Below are 23,828 nucleotides of genomic sequence, written 5' to 3'. Positions count from 1 at the left end.
CCACTAATCTCATCTTTTAGAGTGTTTCATTTTAGGACATTAGTTCCTGTTTTATCCTACATTTTTTACATCCTAAATTAATTATTAGAACTTCACTGCTTTCACAGGTATGCTGAGACCTTATATTCTTTCAACATTTCTGGTTTTTTTAGTGTGGAAAGTATAGAACAAGGTTAGATTTTGGGATAAGGTAATAAGATTGGAGGGGTGTTACCCTTTTCTATACGTAGGTCTTTTCATGTTGTTTCTAGAAACTAGGCATGGGATACTTAGACCTATCAGGTTTGGTTTGTCATGGCAACTGGTGTTTCCCAGGATATGTTGACTGTACTTTTGTAAAGGAATATTTTATAATGAAAGCTATTATTTGTGTATGGTGCTTGTTAACGTCAAAATTTCTTTATGATTTGCAGATTGCTTTTACAAAAACTTTTGTTCAGCATTATGCTTTTATTATGAAAACACTGAAGAAAAGCCATGAATCAGACACAATGTCTAATAGAATTGTGCATATCAGTGTTCAGTTGTTCAGCAATGAAGAACTAGCACGCCAAGTAACAGAAGAATGTCAGCTGCTGGATATTATGGTCACTGTTCTGTTATATATGATGGAAAGTTGCCTTATTAAAAGTGAATTGCAAGGTAGGTGGACTTTGTTTGTTTGCTTGTTTCCGTGGATAATAAATTGATTATAGGGGAAATTTAATCTCTTTTCTTTGGTGGGTAATCCACCTCCCAACCTCTTCCCAAAAATACACAGTATCTAGCAATATATGGTAGAGTCTGAATCTCAAAATTTCCTAGAAATGTAAAGATAGTTATCAAGAGTGATACTGATATTTTATCCTTTGGTTTGTAGGGTTTGCTTATTTAGGAATGTTATGTAGTTTAAAATAGAGAGTATTATCTTGCAGGTGCTTCATTTGTTGGGTAGAATGCATAGACGCTGTTTGTGAAGCTCATTTGAATGAGAAATTATATATGCAAATAAAGATTTTTAATAACATTTTCAAAGTATTTCACAAGCTATTTGAAGTATTTAAAATTGGTAATTTTTTTTCTAACCTGGGATTGCCTTAATGAAACGATATAATTAGAGGAGAATGATTTCATACTTTGTAAATATAATAATTTGATCAAGATTTTTGTTGATAGAGTGGCAATTTGAATTTCACCTGGTGTACACTGTGTAACTTTTCTAGTGAAAACAGCTGTCCTACTTCTGCCCTCCTTGTTTACCTGTCCTTATCTGAAAATGGTGGCACAACGAATCTTGCTGGTTTTCATGCTTTCATGTACTTAACAGACCACAGCCCTCTCAGCCCTCTTTGTCGTAGTTTGAATTTGAAAATACTCTCTAGGTAGGCTGTCAGCTGCTGCCAAATAAGTACCATCGACTTCTGCATGAAACTGATTTTTCTTGTCTAAAGTATCCTTTATCTCTGAGCCCATTCTATGTATAGCCTAATACAGAACAACTACTGAAATGGGAGATCCTCAGTCGTCTAGCTGCACATCAACAGGAGAAATTTTTCTGTTGCCCTACATAAATTGTTTCACAGTGTTCAAAGAAAAATGCTGAATCTTTAATAGTTTGGCTACCAAGTGACTTTTGCTAAACTTATGCCATATTGGTAGAAACTACTTTTAAGCATCTTCTGAACGTTACTTGTTGGACAGCATGGGATGTTCCTAGCACGGTGGTAAGGTTCTGTAATGGATCAGAATTTGCAGCCAAACAGAAAAAGGCTGTGACTGTGATTAGCTATTCTCTGAAGAAACTTCCTGGTAATTAATTATATAAGCTGAAGCTGGTAAGTTATGTCAGATGTATTTGTGATAATTTGTGAGAAAGACTTACCCTTGGAACAGCTATCCCAAGACATAAAGTTACCTGTCTCCTTTCCCCAGCACCAGTGATTTGTCTTAGCTAAAACTCCATCAATCTGGTGCTTTTCAGTATTTTCACATTTTCTTCCCACTGTTTTATACATGGCGAGTTGGGCATACTATAAATTAACAGAAAAAAATTAACAAAATACTTTTATTGCGTTTTTTCCCTCTCATATTCTCATTGGCCTTCTTTTGCAGTTCTGTGGGCTTTTATCTTGTGTTTAGTTCAAGGTATGTCTTACGATGCTGGAAATAGTGAGAGGTCTGTCAGAAGTCTGTGCTGGTGAGATAAGTTGAGAAGAATTCTGTTTGTGCAGCTAGTGCAACAAGTAAGTTGTTTGGTATCTGAATGAGACAAAGTTTGCAAATCCAGCTGATGGATAGGTGAAGAAAACATGTTGGAGAGGAGCAAGGAGAATATGGAGCAGGGATTGTATCGGCTATGGCACATTTAGTTTGCATTGCTCACAGATCCCAATTGTCTTTTGGAGAGCTGACATGTTAAAAGTATACAGTTCATTAAGGGTATTTGTGGATGCCAAGTGACAAGCAGTGCTCATGAAACAGTTGACCTAGGACCTGTGTTCTTATCAGCTTCAAAAGTGTAACTAGTTCAGCTTACCTCTCTCACACATGGTGTGAAAGGATGATGAGGAGAAATATGGGTGCACGTGATAAAACTGGCTCCCTGGGAAGATTTATGTCACACTGCTTTTAGAGACTTTTTTCATCTTATCAGTATTTTCCTCCTACTGAATTTCTCATGGGAGAAGAATTCATGCCCCAAGGGAAAAATTTTGATAATTGTTTGTCCTTGAAAAAAAACACCCCTTTGACCGACCTTATGTTAACCCTGGCTTGTAGAGAACTCTGATTAAGAGGCCGTGCCACTGCTGGTTTGAAGTAAGTTTGTATTTGTCTGATCTATACTGGGACATAAAATCAGGAACATGTAGCTGTTGGCTCTTTGTGAAGTCCTCCAGTGGGTTCAGGCAGAGCCAGCTGAGATGTTATCCTCTTCTTGGATAGGCTGCGTGAGCACGTGGGAACCAGGCAGCTGAGCAGCAAGACCTAGGTTCCTTTCTTTGCAGATGTACCAGATAACAAGAGAGAGATTAAAGAGTATTTGATCAACTGTGGCAGAGAAGTTTGAGAAGCTCTACAGAGCACTTCTGGCTTCCTGTTCCTTCCAGTGCTTCAGTGTAATAGGTGGGAGTCAGTCGTAAGGAATGGAGCTCTATTATCTTAACAAGAAGTTACCTGTTTGTAGTTGTGTGCAACTCAAGCAGCATATTTTTCAGGATGAGATCAGATTAATTTCTCTGTGCTGTGTTCTTGGGAAGTAAAAATTGTCAAGATTGAAGTACTGTGTGACTTATAGAAAACCTGTTGACCTAACAGGCGAGAGAGGAATTTTGGGTTTTTTTCTCCTGGTAGCAATAAACCAACAAAATAAACAACCTCAGAGTAAAAAGAGAAAAAGTATTTTCTTTAGTAGTTACACCAAAGGAGAGGAAAAAAGCTTACATATATACCAAAGGCAACCACTCCAGATACAGATGTACCTCATCAGCTGGAGACTGAGCTCTGTTAATAACAGTGTCTTTCCAGCTGTGGCTGTGCTGTACTGCTTATGACCCCTTTCACTGTGTAAAGAGTAACTACAAGGGTCCTTCAGTGCATTTGAACTGGACAAGAGCCATCCCCAAGGCTGATCATCAGATACAAGATTTTCTTTCTTCTGTTCGCTTGAAACACAAGAGCGACTGACAGATGGGTGCTAGAAGTTACTCCCCTTGGATTGTGAATCCAGGACCAATCCTGTTTCCCTTCTGGCCTTTCCAAGGGTCCATCTTACGAAAATCAAATAAAGAGATTTATTTGATAATTGTGGAGGATGTACTGTGATTTGAGGGGGAGACTTCTGCCTGCCCCTCCCCCCCCCCCCCCCCCCCCCCCCCAGTTTCTTCTCCCCTTCTTTTGGGAATGCTTTCCTGCCCTGGTCTCAGGCAGGCTGCATCAGCTCTCTCTCTGTCCCATATTCAGGGTGGAAATGCTTTTCTCTACTCTCCTCAGATTCAACATGCTAGTGAAGATTTTGATCACCAGTTTCTTGTTTGGGTGCTGCAAGGTAGCTTGCTCACTAGAAGCGTGTCAAATTCAAAACAGATTTCAGATGTTTATAATAGGAATTATACTGTTTGGTCTTTTTATACTTCTTGAGCGTATTCAAAAAAGGCATAGCTGGGATGGTTTTACTAATGCACTGCTTTTCAAAGGTTGCAATATTGTTCAAAGTATGTCTCCTACTGAGTGGGATCTATGTTGACGAGTCTGTGACGAGAAAACAGCCTCAGGTACCACACAACCATTCTTCTTTTCTGCAGTTTTCTCTGCATGTGTGTGATCACAACGTTATAGTAAATCCTATTTGTTATTTTTGCATTAGCTTGTAACTTCATTTAAAAATTACAACAAAAAGAAAAAAAATACTACTTCTCTTTTTTCTTTTTTAAAATGTAGATGAAGAAAATAGTTTACATGTTGTGGTGAATTGTGGGGAAGCACTACTGAAGAATAATACTTACTGGCCCCTGGTTAGTGATTTTATAAACATACTTTCACACCAAAGTGTGGCTAAGAAATTTTTGGAAGATCATGGTCTTTTGGTAACATGGATGAATTTTGTATCATTCTTTCAAGGTATGTAGCTTTTATAGTCAGTACTAATACAAGAATGTTAAGACAGCTTAAGTATTTGCAGTAGCAAAATCATTACACTGCTGTATGTAAATATTTAATTAATTAGTGTTCTCATAAGTCTGTATTCCTGGAAGGGAACAGTAGATTCTAGAAAACAGGTAGATTTGAAATGATCTAATGTATCTTTGTCTTACGTGGGCTAGTTAAAGAGCAATTGCTTGACAAGAGCAAAACTTGACTGAGATTCAGAGTGTCAGGATTCTCAGGTTGTACTTAAAGTAAAAACCATAACTTATGCTGGAATTGTTGTATTGGTGAAGTTCTAAATTTAAATATTGGGTAAATTAATTGATAAATCTGAATCTTTTTCTAAGTGTTGCTCTGAGGAAACTTTTTATTACTTTAAAAAATATTTTAAAACTGTGAACTTTTCAATACTGATTAATGTTCTGCCTAGAAGGAGGACCAGGTATTTTCCTTCTAAATGTTCTTATTAAGTGAAATTCAAAGTAGAAGGGCTGCTGTCCATGTTAATGTCACCTGAACAGCAAGGAGTGCAGTTACTAGCCAGTGTAGAGCTATTGTTCTTTTCTGGTCTATTTCTGTTCAAACTTTGCTGCTTGTTCTCATACTTTATCATTTATTCTGCTGCTAGATAAGATATATTGTTACAGTTTGTGTTTTTTTGTTTCAATAGATGTGTGAATGCATAATACTAAAAATACTGCATTCCACTTAGCCCTAGTTAAATATTTGGTTGCATAACTCTGCTTAAATCTTTGAAGGTATGAACTTAAATAAACGAGAACTAAATGAGCATGTGGAGTTTGAATCACAGACATACTACGCTGCCTTTGCTGCTGAGCTGGAAGCCTGTGCCCAGCCAATGTGGGGTCTTCTATCACACTGCAAAGTTAGGGTAAGATTAACATTTCTCTGTCATTGCTTTTATCCATGACTTATTCTAGAGTTCTCAGATCTGAAAGGTCTGTCTGTTCTGTGTTTGAAAACACTTGGGTTTTGCTGTGTCTGTCTACTGAATATATAAAACTGTGATCAACTTGGATTCCGTGTATAGTGAGTATAGAATTCATGCTTGTGTCTAATATATTGTCTCTAGAACTGAGACTACAAGTTCAGGATGTGTACAGTCATTCCATATGACTGTACATATGGAATAAATAACTAACAATCTGATGAAGAACTTGATAAATCTGAGTCATTTTGCCTTCGTTCAGTAGGAAAGGAGATATATAAGTTGTCCTAATGAGATTATAATCTTGATTATGTCTGCAGGTAGATACTTCATTATGATGTGGGATGGAGTAATTTCTGGGTTCATGTTGTTTTACTAACAGCCTGAGGTGGAAAGCCTCTTACGTTCTGACATCTCATGGTTTTCTAACCAGAGCAAAGAGCTGTTACTATTTGCTAAACTGCAAATGATACTAATTTGTAGTAAAAATTGAATCTATCAGCTTATAGGAATACTTAATGTGAAAAAACTTTTTATTGGTTATTTTTTATGAAATAAATACTTATCTTTGAAATTAGCTTATTGAGATATGTAATAGCATCCATAAGACAGTAATACCTGAGTTGAACTGTGCACTGAAAAATTGTGCATGAGCATACCATGCATTTTTAAAATAGTTTAAATTGGGCAGTTGCAAAAGCCCTTCCATAATATAAGTTATACTGATACATTATGAATATATCAGTTTATAAGCCTGAATTATCTTTTGAAGAATTACAACTTCTGGCTTTTTGAAGTATTCCTTTCTTTTTAGCTTAGGGTTGGGAAAGTGCCTTGTGTTTAAGGCCTTTATGATTCCTTGCTTTGCCTGTGGGCTTGTCAGTCATGTTTTCACCCCTGTGTTTGAATGCTTTGGTCATTCTCTATAAATCTGGAAGTGTTTTAGAAATTTCATAGTTTAATGGTTGTGCTTGATTAGTGAAGTTGGATGGATGCGAAGAGATTGCAGCTTGCATCCCATAGGAAAGGAACAGCTGGCAGAGCCTAGTCACCGTAGAGGGTGGAACAGCAGGATGAGTGTGGCTGTTTGATTTCCTGACGAGAAAAGGTGTCTGAGCGAGCCAGTCGGTACTTGCACAGCTTCTGGCTGGCCAAAGCACTGCTGGCTTTTGCATGAGAAGTGTATCATAGATACCCTAAGAGTGTGGGGCACGTCTGGAGTCTGTGTTTAGAGGGAAGAGAAGATTAAAGGAAAAGTCCATTAAGAAATGAGGCTTTGTAAGTTCTGCTGATCACAGAGCAATTTGCTTTAGCTCCCCGCCTGCCTTCTCTTCTTGCACATTACTGCTTGGCTCATGGAGTGCAGTTCTAGGCTTGAAATACATGATTTAATCTGAAATGTATTATAGTTTTAGGGCATTGTTACAGGGTTATATCATGCAATCATAATGAGGTTTGCATATTGTTGAAATCTGTGCAGTATTGTGTTATTGTTGCATTCAGGTACTTTGTGTTTGCCAGCTTACAGATAAACTTCCAAGACTTTTTCCATGCAACCAAAAGGAATGGCTGTACTTTTTTCTACGCTTGCATCTCTAGATTTTTGGTAAAAATAAATGGATAAATTAAACAATAGGCACTAGGACCAGCAGACCATTCTTAAGGTGCCTTAATTCTCACCATTGAAATTATTATCTTTTATAGTAACGGTGAAACCATCCTAATACTAACTCTTTATGAGGAGCAGCTGAGGGAGCTGGGGTTGTTTAGTCTGGAAAGGAGGAGGCTCAGGTTATCGCTCTCTACAGCTACCTGAAAGGAGATTGTGAGCAGGTCGGGGAAGGTCTCTTCTCCCAGAAAACAAGTGACAGGACAAGAGGAAACGGCCTCAAGTTATGCCAGGGGAGGTTTAGATTGAATATTAGGAAAAATTTCTTCACTGAAAGGGTGGTTTCACTGAAGCAGTGAAACAGGCTGCCCAGAGTGGTGGTGGAATCGCCATCCCTGAAAGTGTTTAAAAAAATACATACATGCAGTGCTTAGTGACATGGTTTAATGATGGACTTGGCAGTCCTGGGTTAACAGTTGATGATCTCAGAGGTCATTTCCAACCTAAAAGATTCTATGATTCTAATATCTGTATGATGAGGGCATGAATTATGTACTGTAAAAATATTCTTGAAATAATCATATTTATTTGTAGTAGGAAAATAGGGTGACAGTTGAAACTATTTTGGCTTGTGTAGTACACTGGTTTCTCTTACTGCAGGAAACACAGGAATACACACGAAACGTTGTCAGATACTGCCTTGAAGCGCTTCAGGACTGGTTTGATGCTATCAACTTTGTAGATGAGGTAAATATTCCTAGTAAATGTAGGCAAAATACTGTGAAAATCTGATTAAGCTTCAAAGGTGATACACTCCCTCTCCCCTGCCCCCCTTAAATTAAGTCATCTTTCAAGGCTGTGATTGAAAAAGGACTGTCTTGCTGAAATTAGAGTTTGTAGTTAATAGTTGTCATGTTATGTCCTAGAATCCTTTATTTATAGCGTCTTGGTGATTTACATTTGCTGGTGCAAGCATAAGCTATGTGAGTCTTAAAAGCAGTGCCATTGGTGTACTGCTGTTCTGAACGAAGAGCTGAAGCAATGGCAACACAGAAGTCCTCTTCTGATATGGTAGTGGGGAGCACTTTGCCACCTTAGCAAGCAATACTCCCAATCAGTTCAGAGTGACGTTAGTTACTGAGGGCTTAGAAAGACATTAACTATAGCTGTCGGAATAAGGGAAATTTTGGAATCATTGGAGAGTGCAGGGGAATGAAGTAATACTTTATTAGTAGAAAGTCAGTCCATCAAATGAAGACATGCAATATACTGTTCTTGGTGGTTGTGACAAAGACATTTGCAGTTGTTCGGTTTTTTTTAAATATATGATATTAAAATATCTTTATTTTACTTCCAGCCAGCTCCTAACCAAGTTACTTTTCATTTGCCACTGCACCGTTACTTTGCCATGTTTTTAAGTAAGGTAAGCACATGTTTTAGTCACATAGAAGATAGAAATTCCCTGTTGAGTGTGATTGTTCAGTACAGTGTGTGCTTGCTTTTTGTTTCTAGGCTGTCAAATGCCAAGAACTAGATCTTGATACTATCTTGCCAGATCAGGAGATGCTGATGAAATTAATGATTCACCCACTTCAGATTCAGGTATGGACAGACTTCTGACTTTGCCAATGTAGAGATGTACAACAAAAAATAGTTGCTGTCTGATTTTTGTAATCCCTATCAGTTAAATATATTTAGAAGTATTAACAAGGGAGTGTTATCTTAATTGTGGAATATCAAAATAAGCAATATGTGACAGTAATAACTAGAATATACTGAGTAGTTAGAATAAACTTTTTTTTGCCTTCCTATTTCCAAAAATATGTGGCTTTAGTTATTGTATTCTGAGAATTACAATAATAATATTCACTATAACACTTTCAAAAGGGTAGGAAGAACCAACCCTTTGAAAACATGGACTTGCATGTTCATAGAATAGCTATGAATGGAGCGCAAGTTGAGAAAAAACCTGAATCTGAAAAATTCTTATTTTAAATTGAGAATGAGTTCAAGAATGGATGCACCCTGCAACTTTCTCTCTCTTTTTTTTTTTTTTTTTTTTTTTTACAAATCTGTATTTATTTGCATGTAAGTGGTAGTAAGCAGTATTTGTAATTATTGTTTTTATGCCTAACTTCATTTTAACCATGATGCCTTCAGCTTTGGAGTACTTTAAAAAAGATTTTAATAAATAAATACAGAAATGATTCACTTCATTGGTTTTGATCACTTTTGTTGTCTGAAATGTGCTCTCATGAAAATATGGTCTCTGTTTCATAAACTTCCAGTGGTTCCTTTTCATCCCTCACTCGCCAGGATAAGTAAATTAGTATTATATATATCATCAATATAATATATGGATGAACTGCTAACATTGAACTGACTAGCTGAATATCCCTAAAATGTTTGTAACTTCTTATTTTATTTTATTTTTCCTGACAGGCAAGTCTTTCTGAAATTCACAGCAACATGTGGGTTAGAAATGGTCTACAAATTAAAGGACAGGCCATGACTTACGTGCAATCTCATTTCTGCAATTCAATGATTGATCCTGACATTTATCTGCTGCAAGTAAGTTACATTTTCTAAGAAGCGAACACAATGATTGTTAATAAACATGCTACTGAAAAAAATAAATTTATTCTCTTTCCACAGGTCTGTGCATCTAGGCTGGACCCGGATTATTTTATTTCATCTGTTTTTGAAAGGTAGTGTTAAAAGATGAACGCTTTTCTTCAGTTTTGTGCTAGCTGTTGACTCATTTATGCCATGTGAGAGAAAAGGTTCATGTCTGATACCCATCTTCAGTGGTAGAACTCTGCCTAGCCAAAACTAACACTTACCTAAGGGCTGTACCAAAGAGGTATCTCAAGGTATATCCTTGATTTTATACAGGATTGGCTTTTGAATTTACAGTGCAGTAGTGAAACTTCAGACATTCATTTTCTGAGCATCTTCAGGGCTTTTTAAGTTTTACACATGTTCATATGCAAGCTTTCAGGATATGCTAGCCTGAAGAAGCAGATAAACAGAGCTGCAATAAGAGACACAGGGAGAGCGTCTGCTTTTCTAGATAGAATAAAATCAAGGTTTGAAAACAGGTTAATTGGCATTAGCTTTTACATGTTCATAAATGTAAGGTGTTTTCATGTGGAGTAAATATCGCTATAGCAGATTCTATAGATAGTTAAATGAAAATCTGAATTTAAAAATAAGAGTGTTTGCATATTATTGCATTACACGCATTTCATTTTGTATTCATTTTGGCTTGTTGTGAATGATGTCCTGAGTTTATCAGTACATTTCATGTTGATGTTTTAATGTTGGAGAATGATGTTTCTGACTTTACTCTTTGCTGTGTAGATTTAAGGTGGTAGATCTGTTAACAATGGCATCACAGCATCAAAATACAGTTCTTGATTCAGAGCATGAAAGGTCGATGTTGGAAGGAGCTTTAACGTTTTTGGTCCTTCTTTTAAGTCTTCGTTTACATTTAGGTAAGAATCACTGCTTTAAGAATGCTTGTATATAAATAACATGCCCATTCATTTATATTCAATATTTAGTAGCTACCATAAAGCTGGTAAGCCATATAGTAACTTAAAGCATTCAACACTTGGTTTCATTTTTGCCAGTTACTGAATTTTATTCCCTTATGAATTAGAAATAGACATGATATATAGAAATAGAGAAAAATTACTTTAATGGAAGTGGGTGATTTGTGTATGTGATCATGTGAAGATGCTGTATCTTTTTCAGAAAGGCAACAGCTCCAGTTTGTACCTTGTTCCTGACTGAGGTTGTGTCTCTCCATAGCATTTATGCCATCCCTTTTTTTTCATTGCTGTATTTTTATAGCACTGTATTATTACTTAATGTTTGTATCAAGTTTAACTTCTATTTAATGGCAAATGTATGCTGAATGTGTGTTTTAAAATTAAGTTATTTTAATGGCTTTTAAAATTTTATTGTTCTAGGAATGACAGATGATGAGATCCTCAGAGCAGAGATGGTAGCCCAGCTCTGTATGAATGACAGGACACACAGTTCATTATTGGATCTCATATCCTTGGAATACATTAATTAATGTGCATGAATGAGAATGACAGGTACCTGGATAGTAGTGGGATATTGGAGCTCGAACAACATGTTTTCAGCTTGCATAATTATAACAAATTGTGTCAAGGTGTGTTTGCATATACTCATCAGCAAAGGCTTTTGTTTTTTCTTACAAAATATGCAATAACTTTGTGATAGTTTTAAATCAATTTTGATACAAAATGTGAAACTGCTCTTTTAATTTTTATTGTTTTTAACAGTACAAAAGTCCTTTAGGTGTGAGGTGAAAAGTGTTTTCCAATTACATTGTAGAAGGTGTAGCCAAGCATCACCTTTATCTGGATTTGAGCCTTCGTTTATTGTTAATTTTAAGCCAGTATAAAAAGAAGCCACTCTGTTATATTGGCTTTTGCTGTCAATAGCTGAAAATGCAAGTAATATCAGTTAGAGTGAAATGCATGTGTTACGGGGGAAACTGTCTTACCTGAAGAACGGCAAACTCTAGGAAAGTCTTTATGTGCAGTGATACGGTTCATGTCCCCAAATAGTTGAATACAAATATGCAGGGTTTACTCCTATCAGTGTATTAGGCGTACGCAAATTAAATAGCTTGTGGTGATTGCCCAAAAGAGATTGTAATCCAGGGATAAGCACTGAGCAAAAATACTAGGATTTTATAAAGATAGAAAAGGAGGAGATTGAGAGTTACAAAAATGTAGTAAGAATTATTATGATATGACCTAGTAACTCAATGTTAAAAAAGTATGTAAAGTAAGTAAATCACTTAAAGCAATTCACTTCAGGGAATCACTTAACTCTTTGAAACAAGTGAATCATCTATATAAACAATCACTTAACCACTAAGCAGAAGTTTCCTTATTTATAACTGCTTCTTGTGATTTTGGGTAATCTCACTAGGTCAATTAAGTATTGCTATCAAAAATGAGAAATAGCCAATCCAAGATGGAGAATTCCTTACTGTGTTTATGAATCCCAAGCTATTCACTTGCATTTTCTGCACTTACCTGTAAATGCAAAATGTTCTTGCTATGAAGAGAGCCAAATTGTTAGTAAATAAAGGCAAGTACAGAAACTTTATATGCATGACAGATCGTTTTTATTTCTCATTTAATACTTACCTCTTGAGCCAAGCCATGTAGCAATTGGCTTGCTTTAAAGTTTAATGTCCTAGTAAGGAGGCTTTGGTTCACTTCAGTAATAGTTGTTGTTCCATAGCAGCTGGAGCAGACAGACCTCTTGTGGTAAACACAGAGCACTGCTGAAACGTGGCTTCTGAAATGAGTGATTGAAAATGTCAAAAGGGAAGTAAAATGCTGTGTCCTGCAACTAAGTTAACTTTGCTTTCCTTAACACAAACATTACATTCCAGAAAACCCCAATCCTAAAAGTGGTATTATTCCAGGAAGCTTAAGCTTTGAATCAGTCTTGTCAGCAGTTGCTGATTTTAAAGCTCCTGTTTTTGAACCTGGAGGTTCCATGCAACAAGGAATGTATACACCTAAAGGTATGGTAAATGGTGTCCTCTTCTAACATACTCAGTGGTAAGATGCTTAACTACAGTTTTTTTCCTTAAAAAAATAAAACAACAAAAAACAACCCAGCAAACAATGATAGAAGCCCCACGCCACTGTCCCCCCCCAAACAAAAAACCCAAACCTAACACCACCATAACCCCACAAAACTTGACCTTTCCATTATTGTACATTGCTTATGTTTAAGAGCATTGCTAAAGACTGTTAATAGTCTTTGAAAAAAACAATTTTAATCTAGAGTAAAATGAGTGAAAATTAGGTATCCTTTGAAAGCAAGGGAAGAATGGAGAACTGAAAAATTGTTATCTATATTTCACTGATCTGCATACTTAATCATTCATGTGATTTTAAAAAAATCAGATGTGCACTCAGTAGAGTTTAGAACTGTTTGCACTAGTGAGGTGCCAGTTGCAAAATTATTTTCTTTGATCTTCTCCACATTTTGATTATTAAAGATGATGTCATGATGCATCATACTTTCTTTTATATTGTTTAACTGTCCTGGTATCCTGTAACATTTTTCCCAGCCAATAGTGATGGTCTAGAACAAAAAGTTCAGGCTGGACTAGTTATAGAATATGTTCTATAATTCTGCAATGCATACAGTGAGATAATGAGAAGTTTCTTACCCTGACCAGTTTGCCATCTAAATTGGGCTCAGCACAGTGTTGGTATACCAAAGGAGAGGAAGAATTCAAGAACTCAGTGTTCCATTACTGTTTCCTGTCTCAGAGCAGATAAGCCTGTAGGAATCTGAAATGCTTTGTGAGCTCTTGTACTTCAGCTTATGGCAGAGCTGAAAAGGAATTAACTCCTTCCTCCCCTGCTTACCTCCCTTGAGAACTGGCAAGGTTGGGGTTTGACAGTTTTGAAACCATTTGGTTTGTAGGCTGTGTTCTTTTGTGGACTTTTTTTTTGTTGTTGTTAATGTAGGAACTTCTACTCTACTAACTTGTTTGCTAGTTTTTGTACTAGGAGATTGATGAGTCAGTGAAGTTCTTACCTTTATACAAATTAACAACCAGTGAAGTAATTTTGTGAAACCAGATTTTCAGGAATTGGTTTGTTCTTGTTCCTTGAAGTGTAATTAGGCAGCTTAATGCTACATAGGTAAAAGAACTTTATTTTCATATTATGTAAACTGCATTTCCTTCTGTTCTGTTGGGTTTCTGGAGCTTGTGACATGCTAGTCTTCTTTGTAGCAGCGTGAAGGGAAAAAATTCAGGGAATCTAATGCTAGGTTATAGTGTTTTGAGGGTTTTTGGTACTTTTTTTAACATAGTTTACCTCTGGTTTTGTGTCTTACAGGTTTTTTTAAGTATCTAGTCTATAGCAATGAATACTGAAGTAAATGATCTTTATAAGGCTGTATAGTTTCTGAAAAAGAACGGTGATACTTCAGTTACTTTTAAGATTGTAGTTTGTGGCCTGTTGCAGTTCAAACAAGTCATGTTGAGCTCTGTTCCCCCTATTCCATTGTTTCACTAAAATTAAGGGGGATAAAAAGATCTACTTTATGATTGCAGAAGCCCCAGATTTTGCTTCCATCAACCATCATTTTAAAAAAAATACAAAACCAAACCAGCTTCCAAAAATAAGAAATAGTTCTTCCAGTTCTCTCTGGATTTGTGGGCTGAAGATGAGCAGTGTGTACATTGCTAATATTCTGTGTATGGCTCCCTCACATATTCCTTTTTCCTCATTGTGCGTTAGCAGACCAAACAAGCCTCATTTGTGTTTCAGACTGCAACAGTAAACTCTGTCCAGAAAAAGTTGGTTTTTTTCACAAGCTAAGTTTGAACATATTTCACACATAGTGGAAACTATGCTACATGTTTACTCTTAGCAGCATATGAAGGTATCTGTAGAACTGTTGACATTAGTAGGGGTTAATAGGAGTACTGACCACTTGTCTTCCTGCCTGGGGAAAGTTAATCCTAAAAGGGTGGTAAAGCTGCCCACTTTTGCCTGTGGCAAAGTTACAACAACTTTGAAGAATGTTGTAAGTGCTTGTGTTGTGTTATGCCTGCTGATGGAGCTAAAATTCTGTATCCACTGGGCTTTTTCTTCCTTTGATGGGGTCATTGCATCTTGCCTTCATATTGCTGTATTAGGAGAGCTGAACGCTTACAAACAATAAATAGAATGAACATCTTAATTTGGCTTTAGGTTGAAAACTTAATTTTGTTCTTTAATAACTTGTAAATAGAAAAAAAGGTAGCAGTTAAATGGGATATCTTTACAGTCTGTTTAGACTTTTCTGTTTGTGATTGCCCTGGAAAGCCACTCCGGATGTTACTTTAGAGCTACTAAATTAAACAGAGATAACTAAGATCTTAATGCCGAAATAATGTATAAGGCATGTTTGTAAAGGTTTGACCACACATATTATTTGATAAGAAACATGGCCATTTTTGAGACTGAACAAAAAAATGTGTTCTAGTTGTTTGGCTTACTGCAATTAATAGTTAAATATCACCTACTTGCTAACTGCTCTGCAGCCTTTACTTCCTATTTTCAAGAGGGCTTGTGCTTATCAAGTACCAAGTAAAAAACAATTTACACCTTTTCTTACATGTACTCAGAAATTAAAAAGAGCAAACCAAGATTTTTATTTTTTTTTTAAAGTTTGGCTGCCTTCCTATAGTTACACTTGGATAAATACATTTACTTGGATTTTTGAAATTAATTTGGAATTTTTTTAACTTTCCTCAGAGTGTGTTACAACTGTTATTTTATCAGAAAAATGTGATTTTTCTGTTTTATCCCACGTTATAAATTACTATGTAACAGAAAAGAAAGCTAGAAGACAGTAAAATAAAACTTAGTAGAAAAGATCTATTGCCTAGATTGATGATTTTTTGGTTTGTAGCTAATCAAAATTTCACTTAAAATATTATTCCATCTTGATAAGTAGTAGTAATTATTAGTATAGTAAGTTAGTAAGAATTAGTAAAAATTACTGTACTTTGCCTCAAAATAATTGTTATGTAATAGAAAATTACATAATTAAAGCTAGTTAAGAAGAGAATGTAGAATAAGTTGTAAAGGTCTTCAAAGAGAATTTTAACATGTGACTTCTTTTAAACAACAGCTGAAGTCTGGGATAAGGAATTTGATCCTGTCATGGTAATACTTCGAACAGTTTACCGTAGAGATGTGCAGTCTGCAATGGACAGATATACAGCATTGTAAGTTGGATCATTTTTAGAAATGTAACATCATATTGTTACTCATTGCACAATATTTTTTTTGTTTTCACTGTCTGGTAATGCTAACCATGTTATTGAAGTTTTCAGGCCCCAGATGTGTCCTTGAGTAAATAGTTTATAAATTTACAGGCAGTATATCAGGGTTTTGGTTAGCTTAGTCTGTTACTCTTCCATAAATGTTTAAGAATCGATTTAAAGTGCCACAAAGTAGTGAATGTCATCACAGATAAAATACTTAATAGAAGTTAATGTTTAAAAATCACTTACAAATTACTTAAAAAAACCTAGCCGTATCTATTTTCATTTATTTTACATTTAGGTATGTGAAGCACAGTATTACAGAGTTCTGTGTTTTGAAATCACATTGAAGATAATTTGGGTTTTTTCTATGTATTCACTCATGACAGAAACCATGAGTGAATTAAATTATGGTTTAAATACAGGAAAAAACATTTGTGACACTCAAGTTCTAAGAAGCAAGATGATTCTGTCTTAACTCTGTCCCTTAAGAAGCTGTAAGGGATAGAATGTTTGCAGCTGATTTTATTTAATTGTCTTTTATTTCACACTGTGGGAGTAAAAATAAAGTTTAAAATCCTTTATAATAAACTTGGTGAAATAATCCTCTGCCCCTCTGCTCATTCCATTAAGTGAAAGGGTCATCATAAATATATACTGTAAGTGATTTTGAGCAAGGTACTATCCTATGAAATAATTGCATTGTCTACTGTACTGGATTCCAGCTCAGTATTAGAAATGTGGGTCCATGTTGAACTTAACACTTCAGTTCGTAGATATGATAGCACTGGTACTGTCAACTATAGCTAATTATGCCTCATGTTTCCTGGTATTGCCTGTAATCCATTCCTACAGACATGAGATTTCAATGTTGGATGTCTGATTAACATGGATTTGGCTGAAGTGCAAAGTTTTCGATCGCTTCTATGTGCCTCTTAGAATCAAAATGGAATTTTAAAATTCATAACATTAATTAAAGATCCATTTATAAATAAAGGTCATTTAAATCAGTAGTAATCCACAGAAAAATGAGACTGGATTTAGTTTTTTATACGTTCCAGTCTTTTAGAATGCTGCTTAAATAAATTAAATGGCTTAGAAATGCTCATCAACTCTGAAGTTGGTCTAAACAAAAAGAGTGCAGGATAATTATCTATGACAGTGGCAGTTGTCTACATTATTGTGGTGTTTAACATAAGTTTCACTTGTTTTAACAGTTTAAAGCAAAGTGGTAAGTTCCCTGGGAACCCATGGCCTCCTTACAAGAAGAGAACACCGCTACACCCAAGTTACAAAGGTCTCATAAAGCTTTTACACTGTAAAACCTTGCACATCGTGCTGTTCACACTTCTTTACAAGGTACAGTCATAATTCTCATTAAGTCCAGTGTTTTACTTCCACTTTTTTAGAAGAGTATTTCTTAGAAGCATGATTTTTTTTTAACAGATTATATAACATAGTGAGGGTTCATACAATATTTTTATTTTTGTATAAAACAATGATGTATGTACATCTATTGTGATGATGTTTTTCTACCATTTTCATTATTTCATGAATGATTATTTCATATATGCATACACAAAGTCAGATACCCAAGTGCATGAGCTGTCACCCTACGTCAAGGAACCATCAGAGTTGCCATTTGAGTTGTTGTGCCATGATGGTTTCAGGGAGCGTGGTGGTGTGAGTGGTGTTCCTTTGGCTCCCGCTGCAGAATTTTAAGGCATCAGCAGCATGTTCAAATATAGCAAACCTTGATGGCTTTAGATCCGCAATGGCAAATATGTCTCATAACTGCTGTTGCTTCTGGCATCACTTGGCAGATATGTTCTGGCTTTTGTAATGTCGCAGCACTTGTTTTTCAGGACTATTTGATGCCTTTAAATTGTGTTTGGTTTTGTCTTTGATAGTTGGCTGCCCTCTTCAAGAGAAGTGCATCCTTTTTGAAGAGTACATTCATCAGCAAATGCAACTTTGAATCTGTCTTTGTACTTGAAAACTGCTTTCAAAGCAGTGTGCTGCAAAGGCAGATGAGGGACTATAAAAAGTGGTTTGATTGATGTGCTTTTCCTGGGCAGAGTTACCTTTTGCGCTTTTTAAAGTGCTCCCACCTTCCCTAAAGCTCTTGTTTTGTTACACTGTTAAATTTCTGTTGAACAGAAAATATCTGTTGTTAAATATTGTAATAACTGTGTGGTATTCACAAAGAGCCATGCTTACTCCCACTGAGTTGTTTCAGCTGATTTCTTTCTCTAATGGTATGGTATAAGTTATCAGTATATCGTTAAGATTAATGAAGACTTAAGATTTTGCCTGAATTCTTTCAATAGATTTCACCATTGTGTCAGAAAAGGGCTTTTGAGAAGCTTCGTATTGTTTACAAATGAATGACTTCAGTTGAACTGTAGGTTTTGCTGTGTAATTAGTCAATTTCAAAAATCTACTTTAAAAATGTAAAATATAAAATTTTTAGTATTTTACTACAAATTCTTTCTTCTCTGTAACATGTTCCATCCTGTTATGGGTAGGACTGAATATCGTGTGCAGAGACTGTTGGATGAAACTATACCTTTTGGAAGCTCAGTACACATCTAGCAATTGGTCAGGGTTTTCCATTGTCAGACATCTAGTTCCTTATCGTGCTGCAATTAAACCAATGGCTGACATTTTTCATGCTGAATGCCTGTTCTGGCATGAGTTTCCAAGGCTGAAGCAAGGACAAAACACATCTCCTTCTCCCATCTTTTAAACGTTCTTTTATCAAGATTCTGGGTCTGAATTTAGCCAAAATGTAGGCACAGCAAAGTTACATTGTGTGCATGTTCGGTGGCTCTTTATTTCACTTGGCTAGCTGTTGAAGTCCTGAGAAAGTCAACGCCAGACCAGGCATGCCCCACACCAGAGCTGACTAGAACTTTGCCTGGAGTGGCAGTACTTTGTTTCCCAGGGTTTTCCATGATTTTGGCCAGGGAAGCTGCTGTGTGCAGTATGTTTAACCTTGCTTGTATTTTTTGGGGGGCGGGAGGAGTGGCTGTTTTTGCTCTTACTGCGTGAAGAAGCTTCAAGTACTTAAATCTTGAGAATCTTAAAATTTCTGAGTTGTTGTTTTAGCTGGAATGCCAAACATGTTTTGACCAGATTTATGGATGGCAGAAATTATGTAGTGATTGATTCCATGGGTTGGCTTAAATGAAGTTTTGTCTATTTGTGAAGTTTTGCCAATTCGTGACAGCCTTTATATCTCTTGACTTTTGGGACTGCCTGCAGAACAGTAGACTACATTTTACAATTTGACTTTACGGAAGTGTTAGTCAACATGACTTTTGATTCTCACTGGTACAATGGCATAAGCTTTTCGTATTAACATAATACTGAGAGCCCTTTTTAATTAAATGGTCTCTATAATCTCCAGTTTGATTTGGTTTGATTAAATCAGCTGCTCAACCATAATTTAGAAAAGCTCTTGTAAAACAATACTTGTTTTAAGAACTTTATCTCTCTGATCTTTCTAATGGGTATATTTGCTTATGAAATTTGTCCTATTCAAAATGAAGTCGTATTTAAAACTTTACTAGGCTACACTCTAAATATATTCATTTCTATAGTAGCCTGTCTGCAATGAAATTTTAAACCTATTTTCTCATCCACTTTTTTGGTAACTTGCAGGTTCTTGCCATTTTCCCTTTAAGTCAGAATATTGTTAAGAGAAAAGTTGTCCTGTTTTTTTACTTTAAGCAGCACTGGATCTTCCTATCAATGCATTGAAAGCTGTGTTAGAAGAAAGATGTGGGCATCTATTAATTTAGAGATAAGGTTATTTATTACTAATTTAAAAAGATGATGTGAAGATGGTTGTGGACTAAATTCCTGTTAACCCTTCCGGCATTCCCAGTTATCCAAGCATCACTTACAGGACTAGGACCTCATGAGGCCTTATGGTGACCTGATCATGTGACAAATTGAGGGAAGGCTGGGTGCAGCTCTTTGCTCGAGGCTGATAGTAGTGGGATCTGTGCAGCTTTACCTGGCACTTCGGTGTTAAATTGCAGCTTGAACTAAAAACAATTTTAAGGTATAAGTTTGTTTGACTGGAAGAGCATAGAACTAAATTTTGCTTTTGTAGTGATGCTAAAAGGTTAGTTTTTTTCTAAACCTTTAATTAATTTTTAATCATCTCAGAAAAAAATTAAATTAAACCTGAAGAGTCCAAAGTCTCTCATCCAGAACACTCTCTTTGTAAGTTTAGATACATTGAAGTCTGAATAGGCTGAGTGGAATAATGATTTCCTGTCTTTTAAACACAACAATCCTGTTGATCCATCACATCCAAAATTATATGTCTTATTTTGGAGTAGTGTTCCATTATTGTTATTGGAGAGTTATATTTTATGTTATTACTCTTACTATTCTTGGCCTACTTGGAACTTCTTTTTTAATCCTATAGCATAATCATTAATCAGGTATTTTGTTGGAGCATTCAGTCATAATAAGAGTGAAGTTTAAAATACTTGCTGCTCTTTCAGAGTAGATATTCCAGGAACTTGGACAGGCATTTCACTGCTCTTGAAAATAATTTTTTCCTGTGTTTTTATGCATGTGATAGGACTTTGAAAGTGTTACTGTGCAACAAAAGCTATTTTCAATGCTGATATTGGTGCTCAGTGTCTACCAACAATACACTAGGGTAGCAAGTGTAACAGTGTTCTGCCTGTCTAGTCTTTTCTTTTTAGCTGATACTTGTATCTCATGATACAGCACTTGCAAGCACAGTGATTAAGGGGGAAAAAAACACCAAACCAAAAAACCCACAGGCAAAAATCACATATGTGGCTCAAGACCTTCTACTTTTCCTAGTGTGGCTAACCTGGACAGTCATACTTTGAGATCAGATTTGTAGCTTACTGTCTTGAGCTTCTTCATATGAGACTCCTGGCTACTTTCTTTACCTTCAAGTTTAGACTAGAGATGTCCATCAGGTTTTTGGTTTTTTTGTAAAAGGGATTGTGAGAGTATCGAAGATAAAACCTTCTAAGATGTGTATGTCTGTTTTTCTGCCTAGATATTAATGGATCATCAGAATTTATCAGAACACGTGCTTTGTATGGTTTTGTATTTGATTGAGCTGGGGTTGGAAAATTCTCCAGAACAAGAGTCAGATGAAGAGGTAAGAATAAATACCAGCTTTTTAATTAAAATATAAAATTATTGTCTCATGATTCAATATAATTTAAAGAAACTACTAATTTTATCATAGGAATTAGAATAAAACATCTTTATTTACTTAAGCAGGGATCAACTAAGGGGGAAAAAAAAAGAAAACCATATACTATTGTGGAGTATAGTATCTTGTGTTTTTCAACAGTTTCTGTATATGTAACCTGACAACACAGACTGGTTAGATATGTACTACTCTGTAAATTAGTACTTGAAATTGGGTAAAAAAAATATTTAAATGATTGAATCTAAAACCCACTTAAATTTCTAGATTTTCAGCTGAAACCTTCATCACTGAGCATTTTATTGCTAAAGCTCTGTATCTTCTAAGCTATGTGAATTAGCCAAAATTTTAACATCAAAATTTTAAAATCTTATGATGAGAAATTGAATATAAATAACTTATTTTCATGGTTCTATATTCCCATATGGTGTATGACTTTCATAATTTTTCCTACTGTTTAACATTGCTTATATGACTAAGGATCTGTCACTTTTTTTTTCAGAGATTGACTTCTGTATAGTTTGGATTTTTTGTGTTAATCTTAGATTGTACAGCTTCGGGTAACTCTGAATAGTTCCTTTTACTTCTGCTGGTTAGCACTGATGGCTGTGTTTGATTATATTCAAATTAAATGTGTACATTTATGTATTATCAGACCTGTAGTCCTCACTGTAGGCATCAGTCATACCATGATTTTTAAGAGGTGTATCAGCTTTCGTGAGGTACATACTATTTGACATATTGTTCTTATCTCGTAGAGAGATTATGGCCTCTGTAATACAGTTATGAAAGCAACGTAAATTATTGTAAAACATAAGAGAGGTATAATGTTTTTTTTTTATTGTTTTAGGAATCTGCCGGTGGACAGGAGCGGTGCCATGATAGCTGGTTTCCAGGTAGTAACTTGGTTTCTAACATGCGTCACTTCATTAACTATGTCAGAGTAAGAGCACCAGAAACTGCTCCAGAGGTGAAGAGGGAACCACCTGCAAGTACAAGTTCTGATGGTTTAGCTTCATCACAAGTAAGTATATACAAATACTAGTCCTTTTCCTAGATTGGTTTATTATTGCCAGTTTGGGCTTTTTTTGTTAAGATTATTTTTCTACTGGTTTTATTAATTACTTAGGATTTTTTTTTTCTTGAGTAATCCTTCCAAAGTGTACAGTTAACAGAAATAAAAGTTATTTCAAATGATACCTCCTTCCAAATGATGTATTTAATGACTTTTTTTGTCCTCAATCTACCAGAGTTCAAGGCGGAAGAGCCTCCAGAGAGAGGTAGATCTGTGTGCAGTTTGTTCTCCTAAGCAATTAACTAGCAACATGGCTTTAATTGTGCTCACCTTAACATTCAGTGAAATCTAATTTTCCTGAATTTCTTTTTAATTCATATTGCAAGGACTCATGCTTTTTTCATATTCTTGATCATAATTTTAGGTAGTAGACTTTTAAGGAATGAAATATCCTTACATTTTTAATATGTATTTTGAAATAACAGCTTTCTGTCAAATACCAAACATCATTGATAGCTTATCGCTTGAGCTTTGTGTTTAGGCCTGTTATGTCTTGCCAAGATACTACTAACATTTAATAACGTAGAGTAGTCTTAGCTTTCTCAAATCTAGGTAAGTTTAACCTTACATTGAAAGTGCATTTGAAATTATTAATGGCAGGTTTATTTAGGTTTTTTGTGAAAATGAGTATGTAGATAGTGGGATCCTGAAATATTCGTGGCTGGTAGACAACATAATCTCTGTGTCAGGATTGCCTTTGTATCTTCTGTATGCAGGACTTCAGATTACTGTATGTCACGTGGTGAAACACAATGGAAGTTTCTTTTCCATGTTGATGTTAGAAGAATAGATTGAAATTTAAAGTAGGCAGGTGAGATGGAATAGATTAAAACGTAAAGAAGGTAGGTGAGGTAACTGTCAGAATCCCATTTTTATATTTGATCTCTGAAATATTTGGTATCTCTTGGCTGCCTAGCCTTCTTAGAAGGAGAGGGTAAGATATTCAAGCGTTCTGAATTCATATTCAGAATATTCAGGGAACATCTTTCTGCTATGGATTTACTACATGAGAGTTGCTTCCATGTATCGAAAGCAAGGGTAGCACAGAATAGAAACATCTGAATGGGCTGTGTCATTAACATAACTATGCTTATGTGTCCTGAAGAGCAAGCTCTGCTTGCAAATATGGGTATGTGGCTTGTGGATCTCAGCTAATAAATCCACACAAAATGGACAACACCCATGGTGATATGCGGGCTCACCTTTGTGGGATTATGAATTACATTGTGCAACAGTGCTCAATAGATTTTATTGAAGACATTTAAATGACATAAAGATCCTGAAGTTATGAATATTCCAGAAGAAAATGAGGAAATATTACTTGGAGAACAGAATTCTAAGTTTCACTGGAGCAAAGCCCGTTGTTAGTTGTTTTGGTATGGATGGTATTCTCATTTTGTACTTGGCTTTTTATGCAGCTATGTATAACAGCTTTGTATAAAAATATGAATGCAGGCTTAGTATTTTGCTATACCAAATTTCAGTAGGTTTTGGAAGGAGAGAGGAAACTTA

At 35.6% G+C, this 23,828-nt stretch overlaps 1 protein-coding gene across 11 annotated transcripts in view; it reads left to right on the top strand.

Moving 5' to 3' along the window:
- UBR3 (ubiquitin protein ligase E3 component n-recognin 3) overlaps nt 1-23,828 on the top strand; it is a 117,239-nt gene that overhangs the window by 32,214 nt on the left and 61,197 nt on the right. For 8 of the 11 annotated variants that reach the window (XM_056349954.1, XM_056349953.1, XM_056349946.1 and 5 more), the window contains 16 exons: nt 414-642; nt 4,417-4,596; nt 5,382-5,515; nt 7,842-7,928; nt 8,539-8,604; nt 8,694-8,783; nt 9,624-9,752; nt 9,837-9,889; nt 10,545-10,678; nt 11,159-11,246; nt 12,626-12,765; nt 15,888-15,984; nt 17,241-17,382; nt 21,083-21,187; nt 22,092-22,265; nt 22,492-22,521. In XM_056349954.1, the coding sequence (XP_056205929.1) occupies nt 414-642; nt 4,417-4,596; nt 5,382-5,515; nt 7,842-7,928; nt 8,539-8,604; nt 8,694-8,783; nt 9,624-9,752; nt 9,837-9,889; nt 10,545-10,678; nt 11,159-11,246; nt 12,626-12,765; nt 15,888-15,984; nt 17,241-17,382; nt 21,083-21,187; nt 22,092-22,265; nt 22,492-22,521 (1,878 nt within the window). The remainder of the gene's footprint in view (nt 1-413; nt 643-4,416; nt 4,597-5,381; nt 5,516-7,841; nt 7,929-8,538; nt 8,605-8,693; nt 8,784-9,623; nt 9,753-9,836; nt 9,890-10,544; nt 10,679-11,158; nt 11,247-12,625; nt 12,766-15,887; nt 15,985-17,240; nt 17,383-21,082; nt 21,188-22,091; nt 22,266-22,491; nt 22,522-23,828) is intronic. The other 3 variants (XM_056349948.1, XM_056349947.1, XM_056349952.1) reach the window with 1 other exon arrangement.

This window comes from Falco biarmicus, chromosome 8, assembly GCF_023638135.1.
Source record: "Falco biarmicus isolate bFalBia1 chromosome 8, bFalBia1.pri, whole genome shotgun sequence".
NCBI lineage: Eukaryota > Metazoa > Chordata > Aves > Falconiformes > Falconidae > Falco > Falco biarmicus.
The sequence above is the reverse complement of the archived record's forward strand: the minus strand, read 5'-3'. Positions and strand labels throughout refer to the sequence as shown.